This window comes from Chanodichthys erythropterus, chromosome 16 (genome assembly GCF_024489055.1).
Source record: "Chanodichthys erythropterus isolate Z2021 chromosome 16, ASM2448905v1, whole genome shotgun sequence".
Taxonomy (NCBI): Eukaryota; Metazoa; Chordata; class Actinopteri; order Cypriniformes; family Xenocyprididae; genus Chanodichthys; species Chanodichthys erythropterus.
This window is the reverse complement of record NC_090236.1, coordinates 36,368,113-36,390,821: the sequence shown is the minus strand read 5'-3', so window position 1 is coordinate 36,390,821 and position 22,709 is coordinate 36,368,113. Positions and strand designations below refer to the sequence as shown.

At 39.0% G+C, this 22,709-nt stretch overlaps 1 protein-coding gene across 2 annotated transcripts in view; it reads left to right on the top strand.

Moving 5' to 3' along the window:
- skila (SKI-like proto-oncogene a) overlaps positions 1-17,788 on the top strand; it is a 35,050-nt gene extending 17,262 nt beyond the window's left edge. For both annotated transcript variants that reach the window (XM_067363831.1, XM_067363832.1), the window contains 6 exons: positions 4,654-4,746; positions 7,321-7,406; positions 8,851-8,996; positions 11,379-11,641; positions 13,202-13,423; positions 14,941-17,788. In XM_067363831.1, the coding sequence (XP_067219932.1) occupies positions 4,654-4,746; positions 7,321-7,406; positions 8,851-8,996; positions 11,379-11,641; positions 13,202-13,423; positions 14,941-15,189 (1,059 nt within the window). In that variant the 3' untranslated portion in view covers positions 15,190-17,788. The remainder of the gene's footprint in view (positions 1-4,653; positions 4,747-7,320; positions 7,407-8,850; positions 8,997-11,378; positions 11,642-13,201; positions 13,424-14,940) is intronic.
- The last annotated feature ends 4,921 nt before the right edge of the window (positions 17,789-22,709 follow it).

Genomic DNA, 22,709 nt, shown 5'->3' with positions numbered 1-22,709 from the left:
TTGTCCAGCCCACATGGAAAAGATGCCTTATCAGTGTAGCACTGAGCTGAGACCCACAATGCAATGCACAAGATTTTTCCAGTGTGATGAATGAAATGGAAGTAATATCCGCAGTGAATTTCATGACTCATTATTTGATGTGACATTTTTACACACACTTTGATTACAAATGTAAAACAAAGGTTTATTTCCGAGACGACAGCTGGACTTGCTGACGTAAATGGATAGCTCACCCAAAATAAACCTTCTGTCATCATTAACTCGCCGTCATGTCAGATTTTGTTGCAGATTTGAAATTTGTTATTTAAATGCATGTATGGCAAGCAGTTCAAGATTCCTCCATTCAGATATTTAGGATTTGGGATGCCCGAAATAGCTGCCCGGATGTGTTGCAAAATTAGCCTCTGATTGAACAGACTTTCCTTGAAAGGACTTTGATTAGAGGTAGGACAAAATATCGATAGGGCAATATATCATTGTCTTTCTCTGTGTGATACAAGAATCGATATGCTGGCCCTAAATATTGATATTTTGATTAATAAAATAAGGCACTCTATACAGATTTCCCTGCTCCCAGCGTTACTACTTCATGGCTCCTCGAGGTGGCGCTCAACACATGAATGAGGGAAACGTGAACACAATTTAACTAACCTAAGAAAAAGGTTTTTAATGGGATTGCGGACAGCCGTGTAAGTAAAATAATAGATGCCCCAGTCACGTTTGTCAACCCGCACTTAAAGGATTAGTCCACTTTTAAATAAAATTTCCTGATAATTTACTCACCCCCATGTCATCCAAGATGTTCATGTCTTTCTTTCGTCAGTCGAAAAGAAATTAAGGTTTTTGATGAAAACATTCCAGGATTATTCTCCTTATAGTGGACTTCAATGGCCTCCAAACGGCTGAAGGTCAAAATTACAGTTTAAGTGTCCTACGCCTTCCCTATTCTACTTGCGGAAAAAAAACGAAACTGGTGCTGCGTTCGTTACTTAAGTAGAATAGGGAAGGCGTAAGAAGAATATTTGAAGAATACAGAAAGCGGAAGCATGTGCAAGGCAATAATTTGTGTTTATAAAGCATATACTGTACAGTTGTATTTTTTTTTTCCGAAAATGACCGATGGTTTCCCTAGATCAGACCCTTATTCCTCATCTGATATCGTTTAAAGCCCTTTGAAGCTGCACTGAAACTGTAATTTTGACCTTCAACCATTTGGAGTCCATTGAAGTCCACTATAAGGAGAATAATCCTGGAATATTTTCATCAAAAACCTTAATTTCTTTTCGACTGACGAAAGAACATCTTGGATGACATGGGGGTGAGTAAATTATCAGGAAAGGTTTATTTGAAAGTGCCATTTTTGTTTTCATAGTTAGACAGATAACGTGATATATCATTATAGTATTGTCTAGCATTATATTGATTATCGCAGAATTGCTGTATCCTAATGATATCGGTATCGTGTATCGTATCATGAGGTACCCTGTGATTCTTACCCCTAACTTTGTTAGTATGCAACTCTCTAAACACAGCCATTGTTTCCAGATTGTAAATGATTTGCGCACTTTTCCTAAATCAACATGGCCTATATTTGGTCGACGTGTTCCCGGCTCACACATGTCCTCACTCTTTTTTTTTTTTTTTTCCCTGTGGTGCTAATGATGTGTGAATAGGAGACCTATGTAGGGGGTACAGTGAGGGGCCCCAGCAGCTCTGTGTGTTTGTGACTGAAAACTGCACGTTTGTGCTGCTTTTTTTGCTTTATACATACTCTCTGCCAGAGCTGCAACAGATGGACACACAATCACCCTCATGTGCCGCCTTTCACACGAATTGTGCTAAACTGTGTGTGTGTGTGTGTGTGAGGTGCTTATAATGAAAAAGCTACTCATGAGTCCACACATGCTCAGTGTCACTCACAGTTTCACAAATTAAATACTTTTAAACACACGTGTACACATCAAAACAGACAATCGCAGGCATAAAAAATGGCATTCCTAGGGTACACCGCGCGTGCTCTCTAAAAGGTCAGCTCGTAGTATGACTGTGTGAGGTTGGCCTAGATACGATTCATCATCAGCCTGTGCGGCTTGTAATTCCCCAGCTACGACATAGCTCATAAAACGTACTCGTGCGGGAACTGCACAAGAACTTGTGCATGTTTTTGACTTTTTCTCGTCAACCTTTGTCTGTATGTTGTTGTTTTTTCATTGCTGTTTGCGTCAGGGGATCCCCATAGTTGATGATAAAGTGATGCGGTCAGGTTTGATCAGTGTTCAGTGTTCATTGTCAGAGCCAAAGTGGAATTTGTGTTTGTGTGTCAGTGACCTCATTATGCCCATTTCGAGGGAACGCATGTGAATTTGTTAGATCTAGGATGTTGTTTCGGCGCTCAGGTTAGCGAGCTGATGTGGGGAAAAAGGAAACGATGCGGACCCTTGTACTGAAGAACGGGTACGTGCGTGCAAACATGCATGCGCTGATGGGTTTGGAGCGGCGGTGGTATGTTTCAAATGAGTGAGCTGCAGGAATGCTAACTCCCACCATTGTGGGTCATCTTCCTCTCTCACACACACTTTTGAGTTTTCATATCACATGCTTGTGACAAACAGGCTCTGCATCCTCTGGGCGTTTGTGTTGTTGTTCTGATTGCACGTCGAGACGTGAGGGATTTGTGTTCGTTACTTTTGTCAACGGTGCCCAAGTAAATAGTGTTACAGAATATGATTGTGTGTGTGTGAGGGACTTTAACACACTAATTAAAAAGAGATTAGGGATGGCTGAGGTGTTGCGTCCCTGGAAGAGAAACTCATAACAACCCGATCCGCAGGATTTGGGATCTTGAGAAATAACCGTTCAAGAAAACTGTCATTTATGAACTGTGTACATTTACAATGGCCTTCTCAGCAGACGCTTTCTTACCACTTTATTTATATTTCACGTCATTTATGTATAGTGGATTTATATCTCATGTTTGTGCATCTTCGAGCATGAGACACCTGTTCCAGTGTAATTTTCTCATGTCCTTGAGGAGAACAGCGCAATAACTCTCTCAGTAAACAGCGCCCACAGCTTTCGCACAACTATCACAGTCACTACTCATACCATGTGCTGCAGGCCAGCTAGATAAATCCTTGTTTTTTGTGTTTGTTTTGCTGTAAGGTCTTGCGTCAAGGCTGCAGTGCATCCAATGTAATGTAGTACAGCGGATGGGAAGCTTTAATATAAAGCATTGTGTGTGGTGTCTCTACGGCTGTTCAAAATAGCATACTTGTTTTGCTGGTTCTGCAGTGTAGAAAGTACATATACTCTGCATAATATGCAAATTTTCAGTATGCACAGAATCCCTTCATGACCTAATAAAAATGTGCTGTGTCCAACTGTATCCCCCAATGCAATGTACTTGATTTGACCTTCTTTTTCCAGTATGATGAATGAACTGAAAGTAATACCCTAATATCTTTATCATGACTCATTATTTAATATTTGACTGGCAAGACATTTTTGCACAATTGTGGATTACAATACAAAATGTCTATATTAAGAAACATACGATTATGGACTTCACTTGATAAATTAAACATGCTAAGGTTATATATAAACACAATAAAACAAGATTTTATATTGTACACTCTAGGGGTGTAGTCACGGTTCGGTACGTACCTCGGTTTTGGGGTCGCAGTTCGGTACAATTTGACACGTGCGCACTATCTAGCGGACTTTTTCAAGAGAATTGCATACTTGGCTCTCGAGAGATGAGAACCCACAATGCAAACCGACAACGTGAAGGAGACGGATGGGAGACTGTGTGTGTCACGGGTGAGGAGGGAGTGCTGGCTGGGCCTTGAAGTGTGGCGAGATTGGCCGGTAGACATAGTGTGTGTGCTTGTCAAGGTTAGACAAGCTCACCACTGCAGTGTGCTCATTGTTTCTGCCCCCCTCGGCAGCTGCCCACCCCCTCCCTCGTGCTGCAGTCCTCTTCTTCCCTCAAGAAAAACAGCCCTATCTCCTACACGCACATTTTCTTGCGTTTAGCGCCAAGGTGTGGGGTTGCTATGTCACCCCACCACCGTACAGCTGCTTTATGTTGTGCGACGACATTGCCATTCATTCTTCAGCCTACAGGAAACAGGAGATCCCATCGTCTGCAGGAAGTTGTAATTTACTCCAGATAAAACATGTTTCTTCCTCCTCTGGCACTCACCCAACCACTACTGTTAGTGTCTCTCTCTGATGGAGGGACGAGGATGTGCGTTGCGCGTTCTGGTTTGCTTTGCCAAATACAGGATGTTACGGATTATAAACATTAGAAAAGCACATATGAATCTTGGAGTGTCAGATGAGCGTAAGGACTCTTCCCTTCTGTGTCAGCTATATTAGGCTCTGTCTGTGTCTGATAACCATCAGCACTGAGCTTGCCCTGGATTCATGCTGTGTGACTCGCACACACACACACACACACACACATATACAAGCCTCGCAGCGTGTTTGAATGCATTGAGCAGAGGAGGTGATGGACAGATTGAGTGTGGTGATTTGTGCACAAGCTCTCTGATATCAGATGTATTACATGTCTGAACTCTTGCAGCTAGGTGTAAACACTCTTGTGAGTAAGGTTGTGCTCATAAAGCATGTGTTTGTGTTTTCTCACAGAAGGTGGTGGATGATGACAGTCACGGGAGGAAGACCAGTCCTGCACCCTGCCCACCTAACAGCAAGCTGTCTGATAACGCCCTGGAGAAAAAGGTACCGGATTGCTTTACACTGAAGTCACTTTAAAGGGTTAGTTCACCCAAAAATTAAAATTCAGTCATTAATTACTCACCTTCATGTCGTTCCACACCCGTAAGGCCATTTTCAGAACACAAATTAAGATATTTTTGATGAAATCCGAGAGCTCTGTGAATCCTCCACAGACAGCAATTTAATTACGATTTCAGTGCACAGATAGGTACTAAAGACATCGTTAAAATAATCCATGTGACTGCAGTGGTTCAACCTTAATTTTATGAAGCAACAAGAACTTTTTGTGTGCAAAACCAAAACAAAAATAACCTTTTTCTTCTCTTCTGTGTCACTCTCCTACGCTGTTTACGTTCAGCGCATCCCGGTTTCTACGTTAGCCAATAATGAGCAGCGTTCAGACATAAACACGGAAGCACTGCACTGTTGTGAACCGTGTAGGAGAATGGCATGGAAGAGAAGAAATTGTTGAATAAAGTCATTATTTTTGTTTTTGTGCACAAAGTATTCTCGTTGCTTCATAACATTAAGGTTGAACCACTGTAGTCACGTGGATTATTTTAACAATGTCTTTTCTACCTTTCTGGGCCTTGAACGTGGTAAATTGCTGTCTATAGAGGAGTCATAGAGCTCTCGGATTTCATCAAAAATATCTTAATTTGTGTTCTGAAGATGAACAAAGGTCTCATGGGTGTGGAACGACATAAGGGTGAGCAATTAATGACAGAATTTTCATTTTTGGGTGAACTAACCCTTTAATCAGGCAGGCATCTTGCCAACATTCCCTCCTATTTTTTATCGAAGCAGTAGACCTGCAAATACAGGTCATGTCTGCTTGAATTGGGACAGTCTTAAAATCTCCAGCACAAATTTAGCTTCTTTAGCTGAAATAGACTGTATTTGCATACAACAATCTTCAAGTGGCCCGTCTCCTCCTTGCCTCTGTTTACACAGAACAGCCTCTCCATTCATTCACACACACCCTCTTCTTCATAGAGTCACAGCCTCTCTCCATCTTGCTCATACTCATACTGATCACAGGCTTCAAAACTGACCTCACCCTCCCTCATTCACACCCCTTCCTCTCGTTCTGTCTTTGACTCACTCAGTCATTCATTTCATTCAGAAATATCTAATCACACCAGAGTCCCAACAGTCATCTGGGTGTCACCCTGCATCTTTCCGCTTTTCGTTTTCGGGTGTTCTAATCACAAGTGGGAGGCGGCAGGTGTAAACGGGGTCCAAACTGTTTCATGCAAACCAAACATTTATTATTCATACCTGCCATTTTGAATCAAAATGTCATTCGTGTGACATTGGAAGCACAATAAACCTCACAAGAATTGAAAATTGGGCCATTTTCCCATAGATTGGAGTGGGACTATAGACGTCTCTCTTGCTGCCACAATCTTTTGTGGCGTGACCGATCGCTGTAATGCCTCAGTTTCAAGCGATGAACTGATCATCTCTTCTGCTTAACTAGTTACAACACAAAGTAAACATGAATGAACATCAGAAGGTATGTTGAAAGATGCGTACAAAAGTACCGAAGTAATCAGTGTTTCAACTGCGGAAAGATGCCAATAAAACAGCTTGTGTACAATGCCAAATAATGTCAGATTTACCTCCAGAAAAGCCATTCAATATACAAACACTCATTAGTCAGCTAGAAAAATGACTTGGAGAGTAGCATTTTGCTAAACATATGTACTATATTGCATATTCACTGTATTTTTACCTGTTCCTCAATTATTGTATGTTTGGATAAATCTGTTTTATGACGGCCACCATTTACATGTTTATATAAAAACATTAATAGAAACATAATTATGTCATTAAAAATGTATTATAACGTTATTATAAACATTTTCTTGTGTAATTTAAATGCAAGTAGCCTACAAATCAATTCATGTTAACCTTTAATATTATGATGTACCAACTGTAGAAGAACAAGGTAAATGTCTTTACTGTAAATGTCATTTTTAATCAATTGAATGCATCTTTGATGAATAAAAGCATACATTTCTTTCATTAATAAAAAAAATTCCAAAAGTCACGCAATCGGAGGCCGTCCTTTCAAAAACCCTTAACATGAGACATTTTTAAAATGAGGTGTAAACAGAGCCTAACTCTCCCCCAGTGTAGTTCACCAAGCATTTACATCAAGTCAAACAGCCAGAAACCCACCCGGGCTGTTTGACTAAACGCTGTCATTCTCTTATCCTCCTCATTAATGCTCTAACTGTCTCTGTGGTCACTGATGGATGAGCTCCTCTCATACATACATGATATTACAGCAAAATATTTGTACTGCTCTCTTTGTTTACTCTGCTTCAGGCATCCTCAAGTTTCCCTCTGTGTGTTTGTACATTTCTGTGTAATTATTGCTGTTCAGCTGCTCCTTTGCAAATGCTCTTGATAATCTGTGTGTAATGAGACCTTAAAGAACTTCTGTATTATTCATGCACAAATATGTGTATACATGTATTTTAATGTAGATCAAACAGTCCATTTCATATTCAAACGGCCTTAAAGTGCTTCATTAATATTGATATGCGCTTGTTTTTATGTGTACAGGGCAACTCGCAGCCTTCACTAGTTTTCAGTCGACTCTTTCCCGATATCAAAGAGGAACCAGGACACGGCCCCATCATCCACCCGAGGTAGTTTTTTTCTTTTTTTCCACCAACATTCCCTTTTGGCCTAGGCCTTGTTCCAGGGTTTCAATAGGAAGAAGCAAGTGCGTATGATAAAATGGCAAAAATCCATAGTTGTCACATACACCGAATGTAGGGATGAGAATATCATAGAAACCTGGGTTATTTTGATTTTGGCTTGTAGGAAACACCTCTAGCAACCACATAGCAGTGCACTGGCAACCAACCACAATGCCCTAACATTTTGATGGCATTTTCACCACCCATCTTTTCAGACAATAATATATGTAAACTTTATCCCCTGGTTTCACAGACGAAGCTTAAGCTAGTTCCAGACTAAAATGCATATTTGCGCTGTTTTAACTGAAAGTAACTTGTACTGACAGATCTTAAAATATGTCAGTGCCATTGTTTTGTCTCAAGATGCACACCAGTAATGTTTTTTTCTAGGGTACGTTTATAAAAGCTACTTAAATATCCTAATTGAACTAAGGCCTAATCCTGGTTTAGGCTAAGCCCTGTCTGTGAAACTGGGCCAATATGTGCAAAAATCATAGGAGAATAAGAGCACTTGACCTGTCTCGGGGCTCTATCATACACCCGGCGCAATGAGACACCACGCAACGCAAGTGCTAATTTCAGCCCAACGCAGTTATCATTTTCATGTCTAGTGCCACATTTATTTAAATAGCAAATGCACTCGCACCCATCTGTTCACCCATGGGCGTGCTGGTCTGAAAACAAGGTGTGTTCAGGTGCATTGTTGGCGTGTTGCTATTTTGAGGCAAATGAAAATGACTGCGCCACTGACCAACAAAAACCTGGTCTAAAGTCAATGGCGCAGTATTTTTGGAGTATTTAAAGGGTGCTTTAGTAATATGCGCCTATAGGTGGGTGCATAAATGCGCGTACACTCTGCTTGTTACACACAGCAGCACGCAAACATTTTCAAATATTAAAAACAAATGGATTCCTCTCTGGAGAAGTCTTTCCGCTTACAAATTCCAGTGCAAGCACAACTGCTTTTGAAGGGAATGGGAGACGAGACTGATTGATTTATTGCACATATTGCTCATAAAGAGACCAGGTACAACCCTTTTGGACCATGCACCTGGCCCGCTGACCATTTTTTTTATATCGTTAAACTAGCAAAAGTGGTTCGGACACGCCCTAAGTGCACCTGCGCCATCAGACCATGCACTTTGATCGTTAAAATAGGGCCTTTAGAGTCAGTCAACAAGAAAAAAGCGATTGAATTGTATTGCCACACTGCCAACTAGACCCTGTTAGTTTTTTATGATCTGATTATTGCGATTTATCTCTGTTGTGCATCATTACCTGCTCAGCTGTATGTGTGAATGGCTTTCTGAGAGCAACAATTCTCCTGTTATTGCTGGAGTTTTCAGTTTCAGTGTTGTATGTACACTAATATTAGGGTTTATGTTTGCAGTTACTACCTGTACACGTACGATAAGATGGTGGCCCCTAACGTGTCCCTGCGGAAGGAGGCAGAGGTGAGCCATGAGGTTCTGGGGGCCCTGCTTAAACAACACTACAGCAGAAGAGCGCTCACCCACGACAGCCAGCCCACCACAGGTCAGTACATGCACACTATTTAGTTATCCCAGTAAATGAATGTACATACTAGGGCTGCACGATAAATCACAATTAATATGAAATCGCGCTTAAACCGATTTGGCTTAGTGCGATTATTTTTAATGCCTTGTCAGTGAAGCACTGTGATCATCAGTAGTAAATGCTGCTCAATCTGGAAGCACTGAGTTTGAGTCACTTATAACATGCATTTGAAAAGGCAACATTTAATCAAAGCATGTGAATCTTCTGTTTATTATAGTATGATGCCGATAGGGATTTGGAGTTTCTGCGTGAGAGCGCCATCTGGCTTTCAGATGGAGCAGCATTTACTACTGATCACAGAGCCGTGCTTCACTGACAAGCTGCGCATAAAAAATTGCAGCCTTTGCCAAATTGCATGCAGTTTAATTTCGATTAATCATGCAGCCTTAGTACATACGAGCACAAGATGTACAAGAATGATGACGTGAGATGTTTATGTACATGTATGTGATTGACTCATTCAGAAATGTGAGGAGCTGCTGAAAGTGTCTAGCTAATGATTAGCACAACTCAGGTTTTATAGTTGCCAGTGAAGAGAGGGAATGAAAGGAGGCCGCTGTCCCTGCGAGTGTCGGATCGCTCTAGTGCTGGGGGAGGGGTCTCCACTGCGGCGCACCATATTTCCTCCTGTCCTCCTTCTGCCTGTCTCTCTCTCTTCCTTTCTCTCTCTGCCTCACTTTTCCCTTTATACACTTTTTCATCCTCTTCAACCCCCTCTGGCCCACCTCTCTGTGCTTACTGCTTTCTCTTTTTTCTTCTCCCGATCATTAACCGGGTTTCCATTATAGAGTGATATTTTCTATGTTGATAAAATCTGACGGTGTTTTCATTAACTGAAGTTGTGCAAGCTTTTCCTCTCGCGATAAGTCATTCCAAAAATCATGGCAACAGATGTTAGTAGGTTTAAGCATTAGCCATTATTTTTAATCAAAGGAGACGTATAGGCGTGTTATTCAGTCATTAATGGCAAGGAAAGCCCCTTAAGGCCTTTGCACACTGAGTCTGAAATTCGCATGTGAAATTTTCGCACGTTAAAAATTAAATTCGACCTCACGTTATGTCAATCACGTTTGCACACTGCCTCCGAAACTTTAGTCCGTCAAAAAAATATTCGGATCAGGTTTGATTTTCTGCGTTTTTCACATCCGTGGCACGCATTTTGAGAGACGTTTTGACAATTCAGAGCCACCGTACGTGAACGCAGAAATCCCGAATGCCATCTGACAAAATCCACGTTGCCTACAGCACAAAACAGCAAAACCATGGCAGTTTTGCCTGAAAAACCACCTCATGCGAGCGTTCCTCCCTTCATCTGTCTATCTCTCGTCTTCAGCCGGTCTCTTATTCTTCCATGTACCCGTTCTCCATCTAGGCCCCCTGCCTCTCTTCTTTCATCTCTATCACTATCTTCCCTGTCTCTTTCTCAATCCGTCTCTCTTTCTTTCATGTATTCGTTCTCCATCCAAGCTCCCTGTCTCTATTTACTCATCTGTTTTTCTTTCTTCCCCCATCTCTTGGTATTTTTGTTATATCCACTCATTTGCCATCCTCCTCCATCTCTCATTTCTCTTTTTTTTTTTTTTTTTTCCCTGTATCTGTTCTCTATCCATACTATCCTGTGTCTTTCCTTCTTCATCTGTCTGTCTCTGTCTATCACTTCTATATCCAGACACCCCCTTCCTCTCTTCCTTCATCTTCTCTTTTTCTTCCCCTGACCCTCTTCCTCAATCTGTCTGTCTTTTATATATGCACCTGTTCTCTGTCCCTCCTCCCTTTTTTCATCAATCTGTCTCACTTTCTTCCATGTATCCTTCACTATACACGCGTCCTCCGTCTCTCTTCCTCAGTCTGTCTCTCTTTTTTCCATGTACGCGTTCTCCATCCTGGCTCCCCGTGTCCCTTCCGTCTCTCGTTCTCCATCTCTGACTCATTCTTCTGAGTGTGACAGACAGGTCTTAGTCACAGTAGAGGCTAGCAGCAGAGCGAGGCTGTTATTCGGCTCCGCAGTGCCAGACCTGCAGCCTGCCTGTCCTACATTTAAATGAGCTGAATCTCTCTCTCTCTCAGTCCCTCTGGACTCCTGTATTGCTCATCTAAACATACATGCTAAGCAGCTGCGGTTTGCCTGGTGCAGGTGATTTGTATGTAGAGCGTGTGCAGCACTAAAAAATGCTTTAAATTGAGAAAATCTCCACATTTCTGTGTGATACTTCCAGCCCTTCCCCTCTATGCTGACCTTCAAAGAGAGACACCCACAGAGAATTAGTCACACAGACTTTCAGCACATGACAGATAAGGTGTGTGTGTGTGTGTGGTTAACTCTTTCTTCCCTTCCTTCAGATCTTCCCGCATCTCCTTCCTCTGTCGCAGAGGAGGCCAAATCCCACCACGCGGGCGAAGCGCACGAGCGCCGCCAACCTCCTCCGCCAGTCGCCATGGAGACTAGCTCGGGCGGCAAGCAGCACGCCCCCATTCCCACGGCGGGAAAAGACAGCGGAACGGAGGACGACAAGGACAGGATCATGCTGGAGATTGTGCAGATGTACCGGCGGCAGCAAGAGAAGCTCAATTCCACCCTTCAGAAACAGCTGCAGCTGGAGATGGTGAGACAGTCAAATTAGACAAATCATCCCTACTTGACACACACAGGCTCTGTTCCAAACCCTAATGAGCTGTCTGCTGCCTACATAGGCAGCGACCTTTTAAGGATGCGTCATGACGCATAAGTAACTTATTGGCTTTGTACTAATGCTCACAGTTGATTAAAATAGGGACTGATGTTAACATGTGCTAACGGCACATGACTCTATGGTGCTTAATTATAAATTAAAGGTTACAATATATATATTTAATGTGTAATGAACATTTACATTTTATAGGGAAAAAAATATTAAGTGTGATTTTAAAAAAGAAAACATGTTGTTTCTAAAATGAATTAATTTGCTTTTATATGGTCACTACTAAATCCTAAAATATTAAAGTATTACCTGGGAATTTTTATTTTTTATTAAGTTGACTGTATATATTTTATGTTCACTATTAAAGAAAATAAAATAGATTAATAAATAAATACATTTAAATTTATAAAAATATTTTTTTATAGATTATTTTTATTAAAAAAAATTGAAAAATAAATTTTCTGTTCAATATTAAAGAAAGTTAGATAGAATCTTATTTTTTATAGATTTTTTTTATTTAAAAAATATTTAAATATATATTTTCTGTTCAATATTAAATAAAATTAGATAATCTTTTTTTATATAGATTTTAATTTAAAAAAAATCATATTTTATAATATTTTTAACTAAGTTGACTGTATATTTTTTCTGTTCACTATTAAAGAAAATAAGATAGAATCAATACCTTATTTTTATAACTTATTTTAAGATAGAAAGTTATTTCTTATTATTAAAAACTTGGGCTAACAATAGAATACAATCATTCAATAATGCTTAAGAAGGAAAAAGTAGTAATATCAAATTGAGTAAATGTGTTTTTTATTCAGTTAATTAAAACATATTTTATTATATCATACTTTAATACAAGCACATTTGCATACCCTAGTTTAAAACCCCCTGCCTTTTAAGTTTCATAAGCACAAATAATACATAGCAAACACACATAATCAATAAAATAGTACTTTTTTAATCAGATGCAATTTTTATCTAAACGTTGCATACACACTGATGCATAAACATGTGCATATACAATGTTCATAATCATTTCCTGCTGCCATGAAAGTCATTAAGCTTGTCGTATTGCATCTGGGATTGCTTCATCCGCAAAGTGATTCATGCGATTCTGCCCTAGATTTTGGCCTAAACGGGTCTCTTAAAACGCAGCGTGATTTTGCTGCCTTCTGTTTGGAGCAGCCTTCATGTCGGCTGGACGCATATGATGTCTAAAAATGCTCCTCTAAATAGGCAGCTCACTAGAGGTTTGATCAGAGTGAGGGAGATGGACTAGTTGTGTATCTGAGAAGCTCTTTTGTGGTCCTGTGAAAAGAGAGTGACCTTGTTACAGTGAGTGTAAAGGTGAAGGCCAGAGCAGAGTGGAGTATGTTCCAGTTGAGCTTTATCACCCTCGAATCGTCCACTACAAACCCCTGACCTTTGCCACTCATTGTTTGATGCATGTCTTGATATGTGTGTGTGTGTGCGTAGGAGCTGGAAGCGGTGCGCGGAGGCGAGGCAGCCAGGCTGAGGGAGTTGTCTGCGGAGCAGCTGGAGCTGCAGAACGAGCTGGAGGCGGTGCACACTGAGCATGCTCAGAGACTGGGGGAGGTGCGGCAGGAGCAGAGACAGCTGGAACACCGACTGGAGCAGCTCAGGCAGCAGAGCTGTGCCTGCCAACCCAAAGAACAGGAGGCGCAGTATAACGCGCAGGTAAATGCAGGGATCGCAGCAAGAGGGCAGGGCCTATCTGAGCGTGCTCGGATGACTCTCTGGTGCAGTGATGTGAATTATTCCTGTGCCCAATGCAATATGTTGCATGTATCAGCACAGCTCATCTGTGTGTGGGAGTGAATCAGTAACGGGGAGAGAGATGCGCACACACACTGAGATGGGAGCCAATGTCTGGCTGACTTGCACACTGGGCCTGATTTCAGCGATTAATTAGGGCAGTAGTTCTCAAACTTTTTAGAACAAATATCCAGTCTAATCAAATCAGACCATCCACGCGAAATGGCCAAAGATAATATCACATTTTCATACAATATCGATATTTATTCATTTACCTACCATTAATGGGGAAGGAAATGCTTTCCACATATTTGTTAGACTTAATGTGAGCATGTAAACTTGCTTGTTCACAATTAAACTCCACAGAGAAGCTACCTTTTAACTTCGGGCCCCGTGAAATTCATTTTATTTTTCCCTAAATTCTGTGTTTTCCTTATAAATACAAATTTATATAACTTTCTTTAATATAACTTTAACAATTTTAATAAAAATGTAATCGGATGAAAATATAACAATGTGCAACAAAACATTTTATTTTTATCTTTTGTCAAATAAGATGCTGCACAACAAAACTGTATACTTTTAAAACATGGATGAAATAATATATTGGTTGTGAGTTATTCCTTAGAAACAATATTTTTATTATTACTTTGAGAAGTACATTTTTGTATAAGCTACAGTAGTGATTTATTTCTTGAAGTTAAACCGCACTTTTATTTTGACGGTTTGTCGCGAAGATCGTTTCAGTTTCAGAGTGCATTTGAAGGTAGTTTTTCTCAAATTAAATTGTAAAAAGCTTGTGACTCTCAAAGCAGCTCTGGAGATGAAGTTCATGTTTACTATCATTTATTTACAGAATTGTGTTAGAGTATCACATTTTGAGAACCATTGATTTAGTGTTAATCCTTTAAGGTTGCTAAATCCAGGGGTAAATGGAGTCTGTCTCATCAGATTAGTGATATTTTTAACCAAAACTATTAACTATTGGTAATTAAACAATGTATTAAAATACAAATTTTACATAGAAAAACTAATATAAAATAAAATAATTTAAGCTATATTAGAAACATTTAAAAACCACATAACAAAATTACTAAAACTTGAAAATGAGAAATTAAATTATAAAAATAATACTATAATAGCATGCACATAATACTTAAATAACACTGCATTAGATATGACATTGCTCAAAACATTTTCTGAAATTGATGACTTTCTGTCAGAGTAAGTTCATTAACCGCACTGATACAGTGAAGATAATGCAATAGAGCAACAATGATTGTATTATCTGATGTTTTACGCTCACATTCAGTTCAGTTGGTCTTTTGTCGTGGCGATATAGATTTTCTCCACTGTGCAGAAGTCACTGGTGTTCAATTTTGTGTTATATGAAATATTTTGAGCGTTCCCATTTCTAACACCTCTCGTTCTGCGTGCAGCTGTGCGAGCTTCGCCGGCGTCTGGAGCGTGCCGAGGCGGAGCGGCAGGAACTGCAGGAGGAGCTGTGCAGAGAACGGGAGGCCAGAGAGAAGCTGGAGCTCATGATCTCTCAGCTTCAGCTGCAGATGACCCAGTCTGGCACCAAGGGGAGCCGCAGCAGTAGCCCTGCCCAGCCCCCAACCCCCTCTGCAAGCCCCCAATCCCAGCATTCCCCCATTTCACCGGCCCCTGAGGTAACCTCCGGATAAACTGCTCACCCCCTCTCTCGCACACTTCCACGCCTGTAGCCCAGGAACACGCTTGCCCACTCCCTGCAGAGACACAGACAAACACAAGACAAGCTCTGCAGAAAAGAGCAGCTCTCCCATAAACGTTTCCCTTTGTGTTCCCTCAGTGTTTGTGTTTAATTTAAAAAGACTTTTCGTGTCTCGGTTTGTTTTAATTTATAGTCGTGCTGAGAGGCTGATGGGACAGAGGAGGCGTTTCTTTTCAGGACTTTTTTGCCTCCTGTGGCGTTGGGACAGTGCTTGAGTGCTTTTCCTGTCCCAGCTCTTTGGATACTGGAAACAAAACTGACACTCAGTAAAATACTACCTGTCACACAGGATGCCAAACAGCAAGACGCCAATGCCCTGCAGCCGCAAGAAACCATGTGGATGTTTACTTTTTTATTTTCAATATGTGTATCATCATTTCTCACAGAAAAAAAAATGGGAGAAGTTTTTGTTAATATCACAAAAATCTCAGTAAAATATTATGTTTTAAGTCATTATATTTCACACAAGTGGTTCAGAAACGCAGAGAGGCGCCCCTTACTGAGGCCCCCCTGGTTTAAGACCATAATCCCTCTTCCTTTCCTTCTCCCCTCCATTTTCTTTCCCTCCGTCTGTCTTTTCGGTCTGGTGTTGATTATATGTTTCCTGTCTGCACTGCTGACCCTTTGCAGGCTGGTATAACAAACAACTCAGTTCATTCCTGTGTGATGCAGTAAGCAAGCAAAGACTCACATTCGCCCCCTGCTGGAGAACACTATGAAACTCAGTTCTCAGTAGATTAACTAGATTGAGTAGATCAACATCCTACACTCTAAAAAATGCTGGATTAAATATGGACAAACCCAATGATTAGGTTGTTTTGACCCAGCGGTTGGGTTAAATGTTTGTCCAACATGCTGGGTAGTTTTATTTAACCCAGCTATTGTTTAAAAATTAGCACATGGCTGGCTTAAAATGAACCCAAAATTGCTGGAAATTAGACACATAATTATTAGAGGCAACAATAATAATCAAAAGGTACATTTATTAATAAGCAATTAAAAGTTTAATTTATGAAACATGTTCATTTCCAATCTATTTTGGGTTAATTTTAAGTGAGGAATATAGTAATTTTTAAACAATTGTTGGGTTTGTCCATTTTTAACCCAAATTGGGTCATTTATAACCCAGCATTTTTAAAGTGTATCTTCAAGCAAAGCACACACTTTGTCATTTTCTTAGTGAAGTTCCTCAAGGATCCATTAGTAGTGCAATTAGAGAGTCACAATCTCTCATAAACCACAGCTGATTTCTTTATGCTGATAAATTATCTAGTTTTTCAATGCTGGATTATTCCAGGTTAAATGATTTGGCCGTCATGTATCGGGTGTTTAGCCTAGACTTTTCTTTTCTTTTCATATTTCCCCTCTTCATTCCTCTGTGTCATTATTCTGGATGACTGAACAAACAGGTCTGACAGAGACGAGGAAAACAGACAGGGGGTCAAGGGAGGGACGTCAGCTCCCAGTCACTCCGTATAATGGGACAGCTGCCTTTGATGCCCCACCCATACATCAACTGTTTTAGTACAGTTTGTTCATTCGTTCTTCACTTCCAAGTGAGTTTATAAACAATATTAGACGGAAATACAGGCTTCTTCTTTCACGATGTACTTATCTAGAACATTCCACTGTGCACAACTCACCGGTTTCAAAATCAGCCAAGACACAGCGTTTTTCTAAACCTGATAATGTGTACAGTGCAAAACCTCTTGGATGTAAGAGAGGAAAACGCCCTGACTTATGTGAATATATCCAGCAATGAAGAATTGAGACTATATTGTAAATGAGTGCTTTGCCATTTTTTGGAACTTTTATTCAGAAATTATTTAATGTATTAACTAATAAAGATTTATATACACTTTGTACATAAGGTAGTCATTAATATATTAACTAAATTCTTATAAATAATCTTTCAAGGTTTCTGATCACATTTGCAAAAGCTGGGTGCATCCCAAGCTTTTATATTGTTTTTGAAGAGTGTTTGTTGATGTGTGTGTGTGTGAGGTGGTGTAGGGGGTGGGATGCATGACGCTCAGAACCCCTGCGCTCCATCCATCCATCGGGGATTGGGAACAGTGACCGGTACCTCAGTGTCTCCCTACAGTGGGTCATTTCATCCATTTCACTGGACCCCACTGCGTCTGACAACCTGTTGTTATTTTGGCTGGCTTTTCAGCTTTTCCTCTTCTCCCCCAAAAAAAAAAATATATATATATATGAGCATTTCTTACAAAGAAGGGAGTGAAATAATGCATGTATTGTTAGATACTATATTATGCTAAAACAAAGATTCATTATTGCTAAAATGCAGTGATTTTTTTTTTTTTTCCTTTCTTTTGTATTCTCTCTCACATATACAAGCTTTCAAACAAACGTTCCTCCATATTGTCTGAAAAAAGTAGTCTTTATGTAAATGGGCATAAAATATGCCTAATATAGATACCAGAGACTTTTGATATATGAGAGACTGTCAGTGGCAAATGCTTAATGCTTTCTGAAAGGAGCGATTTCTTTTTTTATATATATATATATATATATATATATATATATATATATATATATATATATATAGCTCTGACATCATGTGTAGTTCTTTTGAGAGATTGTAGCATTTGTTTTCATCACTGTAATACATTACACACAGTGTGTCGACTACAATTTCTGTACAATCAGTATTAGGTTTCTTTTATTTTCACCACAGTTACCTCTGTAGCAGCCAGTTTCAATGCTGTTTTTGATAGTTTTTGGGTATTAAAGTGTATTTCTGAAGCTTTTTAGAGTACCTTTTCATTTTTAACGATTCTATGAAACGTGTAAATTGCATTTTGTACACAGGGGGGCGCTGTATATCTTCTATGTAGAATGCCATGTTGAATTCTGGGCATAGGATTACAGTACTCTTTAGACTCTAGAAACGACAAACCTTTTTTTTTTTTTTTTTTTTTTTTTTTGGCTTTTGCAGTATTAAACAGATTAATGCAGAAAATGTTGTACATAATTGGGAGGTGTTGAATATGATGATGTTTATAGGCCTGGTATGATATAATTAGCAAAATTGTACCATAAAGCAATCTTATACTAGAGTTTTCCAGCAAAGCTCCCATGTATTTTGCATTCTGAAGGAAAATATCCCATTTTACAGGGGATAATGAATACTGTGGCTCCCTTGAGCTGATTAATGGCAAAACGAGACAAAAGAAAATACAAATATATACATTTTTATATTGGTAAAAATACACGTAGTATACAAATAACTACCTGCCAGCACAGCATGTGTCCCTATTATCTTCATCACACCTTTTTGTAATGTGTAACTGAGACATGAATACTAAAAAAAAATACAGATGTGATGCTTTTTTGTTGTTGCTGGAGAACACACTCAACACTGTAATGGAAATGATATTGTTTACGACTTTTGTAAACAGCAAAGATATTTGAGTTGTAATTCTGCGATATGAAATGCAGTGTTTCTGTGTATCATTGCATAATATGTTGCCAATCCTACAGTGTTTTTTTTTTTTTTTTTTTTTTTTTTTTAGGTTTGCTCTTGCATGAAAATGAGACATTGCTCTCCTACCTCATGTTGTGATATAAGATGTTTTCTAAAGCAGATGACACATCTCGAACTGTTTATCATGATTGATATTTACGAGTTAAATACATGTACATGCTTTTAGCTAATACCTCAGTTGAATCTAGTATTTTATTGTTTCTTTCCCCTCTTTCAGACATTGTAAATATATCTTGTATAGACAATGAACTTGGATTCAATTCAAGTAAAGTTCTGTAGTGTCAAACTGGTTGTGTCGTTGTGCTTTATGAATTTTAAGCACACATGCTTTGGTGTGATTTAGCACTCATCTACTCATGATTTTGCATTTTTAACAAATTTAAGAAAAAGCCAGAAGACTTAAGGGGTTAGTTCACACAAAAGAAATAAAATAATGTAATTTATTACTCACCTTCATGTCGTTCTACATCCGTAAGACCTTTGTTCATCTTCAGAACACAAATTAAGATATTTTTGATGAAATCCGCTGGCTCAGTGAAGCCTGCATTGACAGCAAGGTAATTAACACTTTCAAGGTCCAGAAAGCTACTAAAGACATATTTAAATCAGTTCATGTGAGAAAAGTGGTTCAATATTTATATTATAAAGCAATAAAAAAAATTAAAAAAAAAGACTTTTTAACAATATTTAGTGATGGCCGATTTCAAAACACTGCTTCGGAGAGTTATGAATCTTTTGAGTCGAATCAGTGATTCAGATCACGTGTCAAGCTACCAAACTGCTGAAATCACGTGACTTTGGCGCTTCGATTCACTGATTCGATTCGTAAAGCTCCGAAGCTTCATGAAGCAGTGTTATGAAATCAGCCATCACTAGATATTGTTAAAAAGTAATTTTGTTTTTTTGGCACACAAAAAGTATTCTTATTGCTTTATATTATTGAACCATTGTACTCACATGAACTTATTTAATATGTTTTAGTACCTTTATGGATCTTGAGAGAGGAAATGTCATTGCTTTCAATGCAGGCCTCACTGAGCCATCGAATTTCATCAAAAATATCTTAATTTGTGTTCTGAAGATGAATGAAGGTCTCACGGGTGTGGAACGGCATGAGGGTGAGTAATAAATGACATTATTTTCATTTTTGGGTGAACTAACCCTTTAAAATATGTTAGCATTAAAGCTAAAATTTACATTTAATTCACTTAAAGTAATTAAAAGCATGTCCTCTTTTTCAAAACTGTATGATTTACTTCTGTGAATTTTTTTTCTCTCATACAATGAAAGTCAGTGTTATCCAATTTTATTAAAAAATGTTAACCCTATAAATCCTACTGTATCACATTTGATACACGAACTTCTAAGGACTCAAATTATCTACAAGTTCATGACTGCCGAAAAACATATTGTACATATTGCCTTCTGATTTAAGATCATTTATTAAGCTATAGCTTGTCAAATTTGCCCGTTTGGGTGCAAGTAAAAACACAAAGTTTTTGTATGTGTCCCTTTAAATGCAAATGAGCTGCTGCTCCCCGCCCACATTCCAGAAGAGGGCGGAGCTTTAACAGCTCAACAACAACAAAGCTGGAGAATCTCACGCAGCCAAAATGAGGATTGACAGTAACGGTGTTCAGCCTTACATTGTTCAAACCGGAGTCGACATTGATGGAGAGACTCAGGAAGAAGTTACAACTTTTAGAATGAAACTGGACGTTTCTGAATGGTTAGTGGATAAATTTATGTAGTTGCTGTGGAGTTGATTCAACTCATCCACTAGCATGTGTCGTCATGTTCATCTTTTGTGCAAAACCCGTATGGACGGCCACTATAGCGTACATGTTCGTCAGACAAAGCCATACACACAGGCTAATGTTTATGATTGCTATCAAATGCTTTGAATGCTTTAATATTTTTTTTCCAAAACATTGCTTGGACAGAAACAATCAAGCTTGCCAGGGTCAAATTGCAGGCTATCCAAGCTAATGAGACTCTAAATAGTGTTTGTGCTCGTCTGTGCAGCCAATGATAGAACAGTTAGCATGCTTTGCTCGACTTTTGCCATATTTGCATATATTGCGAAAACAAAATGGCGGCCCCGTGCATGGAAACGTGCATATTAAAGGGAGGTAATAAGATCCCCTTCCTATGTAACAAGGGGAGTGAAATCTGAGCGGCTCATTTTTTTCACATGCTTGCAGAGAAAGGCTTGCCAAAACAAAGTTACCAGGGTGGAAGATGCACCGGGCACCCGATTTTCATTATATGTCCCCTTTAAATATCTTAAATGGTAAAAGTCTTAATTATCATTTCAAAAGGTCTGAACTTTGGAGAAAACAGGAATCGCTATATCTAAGAGGCTTGTGGTTTCAGAGGTGTTCACAATCAATAAATAGGCCTAGCCCACAATTATGCAAGGTGTTGGCTGAAACTGGATGGATGAAACTGTTAACGATTCATTTACTTATGGTATTAAGCCTATATAACATTGCAAACTCCTCCCTTAGACATTGTAATAGGCCTGGTTCGTGCAAATCCGATGCTGTTTTCACCAGCAGAGGTCACCAGTGTACAGTGTTTCGAAACACTGAATCATTTTGCGAATCAATTGATTCAAACCATTGAAAAGCTTCGTTTCTCCCGTCACGAATCTGTAAAACAAGTAGGTTACAGAGTGAAATAATATGCCAAATATGCAAATACTGTCCATGAAGAAGGCTGTGCCACAGGAGGATACAGATAGCCTTCAATGGAAATGTAATGCATTTTGTAAAGAGTCATCCAATTTTTTCCAACATTATCCTTATTGCTTTTGCACTAATTAAAAACGTACCTATCTGAATCTTTTTTATTTTGTCATTTCAGTGAGCCAATGATTAAAGATACATTAGTCAACACACACACACACACTATAGCAAATAGTTACATGTCTGTAAATTATAACTTAAAGGGTTAGTTCACCCAAAAATGAAAATAATGTAATTTATTACTCACCCTCATGTCGTTCTACACCCGTAAGACAAAAACAAAATAACTTATTTAGTGATGGTCGATTTCAAAACACTGCTTCAGGAAGATTCGGAGAGTTATGAATCAGCGTGTCGAATCCGCAGTTCAGAGCGCCAAAGTCACGTGATTTCAGCAGTTTGACGCACGATCCGAACTGCTGATTCGACACGCTGATTCATTATGCTCCGAATCTTCCTGAAGCAGTGTTTTGAAATCGGCCATCACTAAATAAGTCGTTATTTTGTTTTTTTTTGGTGCACCAAAAATATTTTTGTCGCTTTATAATATTAATATTGAACCACTGTACTCACATGAACTGATTTAAATATGTTTTTAGTACCTTTATGGATCTTGAGAGAGGAAATGTTGCTTCCTATGAAGTCCTCACTGAGCCATTGGATTAGAACAAAAATATCTTAATTTGCGTTCTGAAGATCAATGAAGGTCTTAAGTGTGAGTAATTAATGACATTATTTTCATTTTTGGATAAACTAACCCTTTAAACGTCGTATGTTGTCTTCTGCAGAAAGAAGTCAGACACATTTGAACCTAATTTTGACCTAATTTTCATATTGGATGAAATGCCTTTGATGTGGTCTTGTGTAAATATTCCTAAACGAACGGCAATAGTATCAGGAAGTCAAATAAACCGGTTTCTTACTTTACAAATATAATTACATACCTGCGTATTATCCTTGTAAGCTTATCTTCACTGGCTTAGTTTATTTGCATAATCGAAAAAAATGCTTGTGTTCAGGAACTCTTCGTTTGAAGCAGAAATAATAAGGCTGGCAATTAAATAGTTTTGGTTTGAACATTGGGGGCACTTTTTTTTTTCTTTTTTATCTATAGCATTTGTTATGAAAAACAGCTACCTACACATTTAAATGGATAACATACCACAGTTTTAATATAAACTGGCCTGCAAA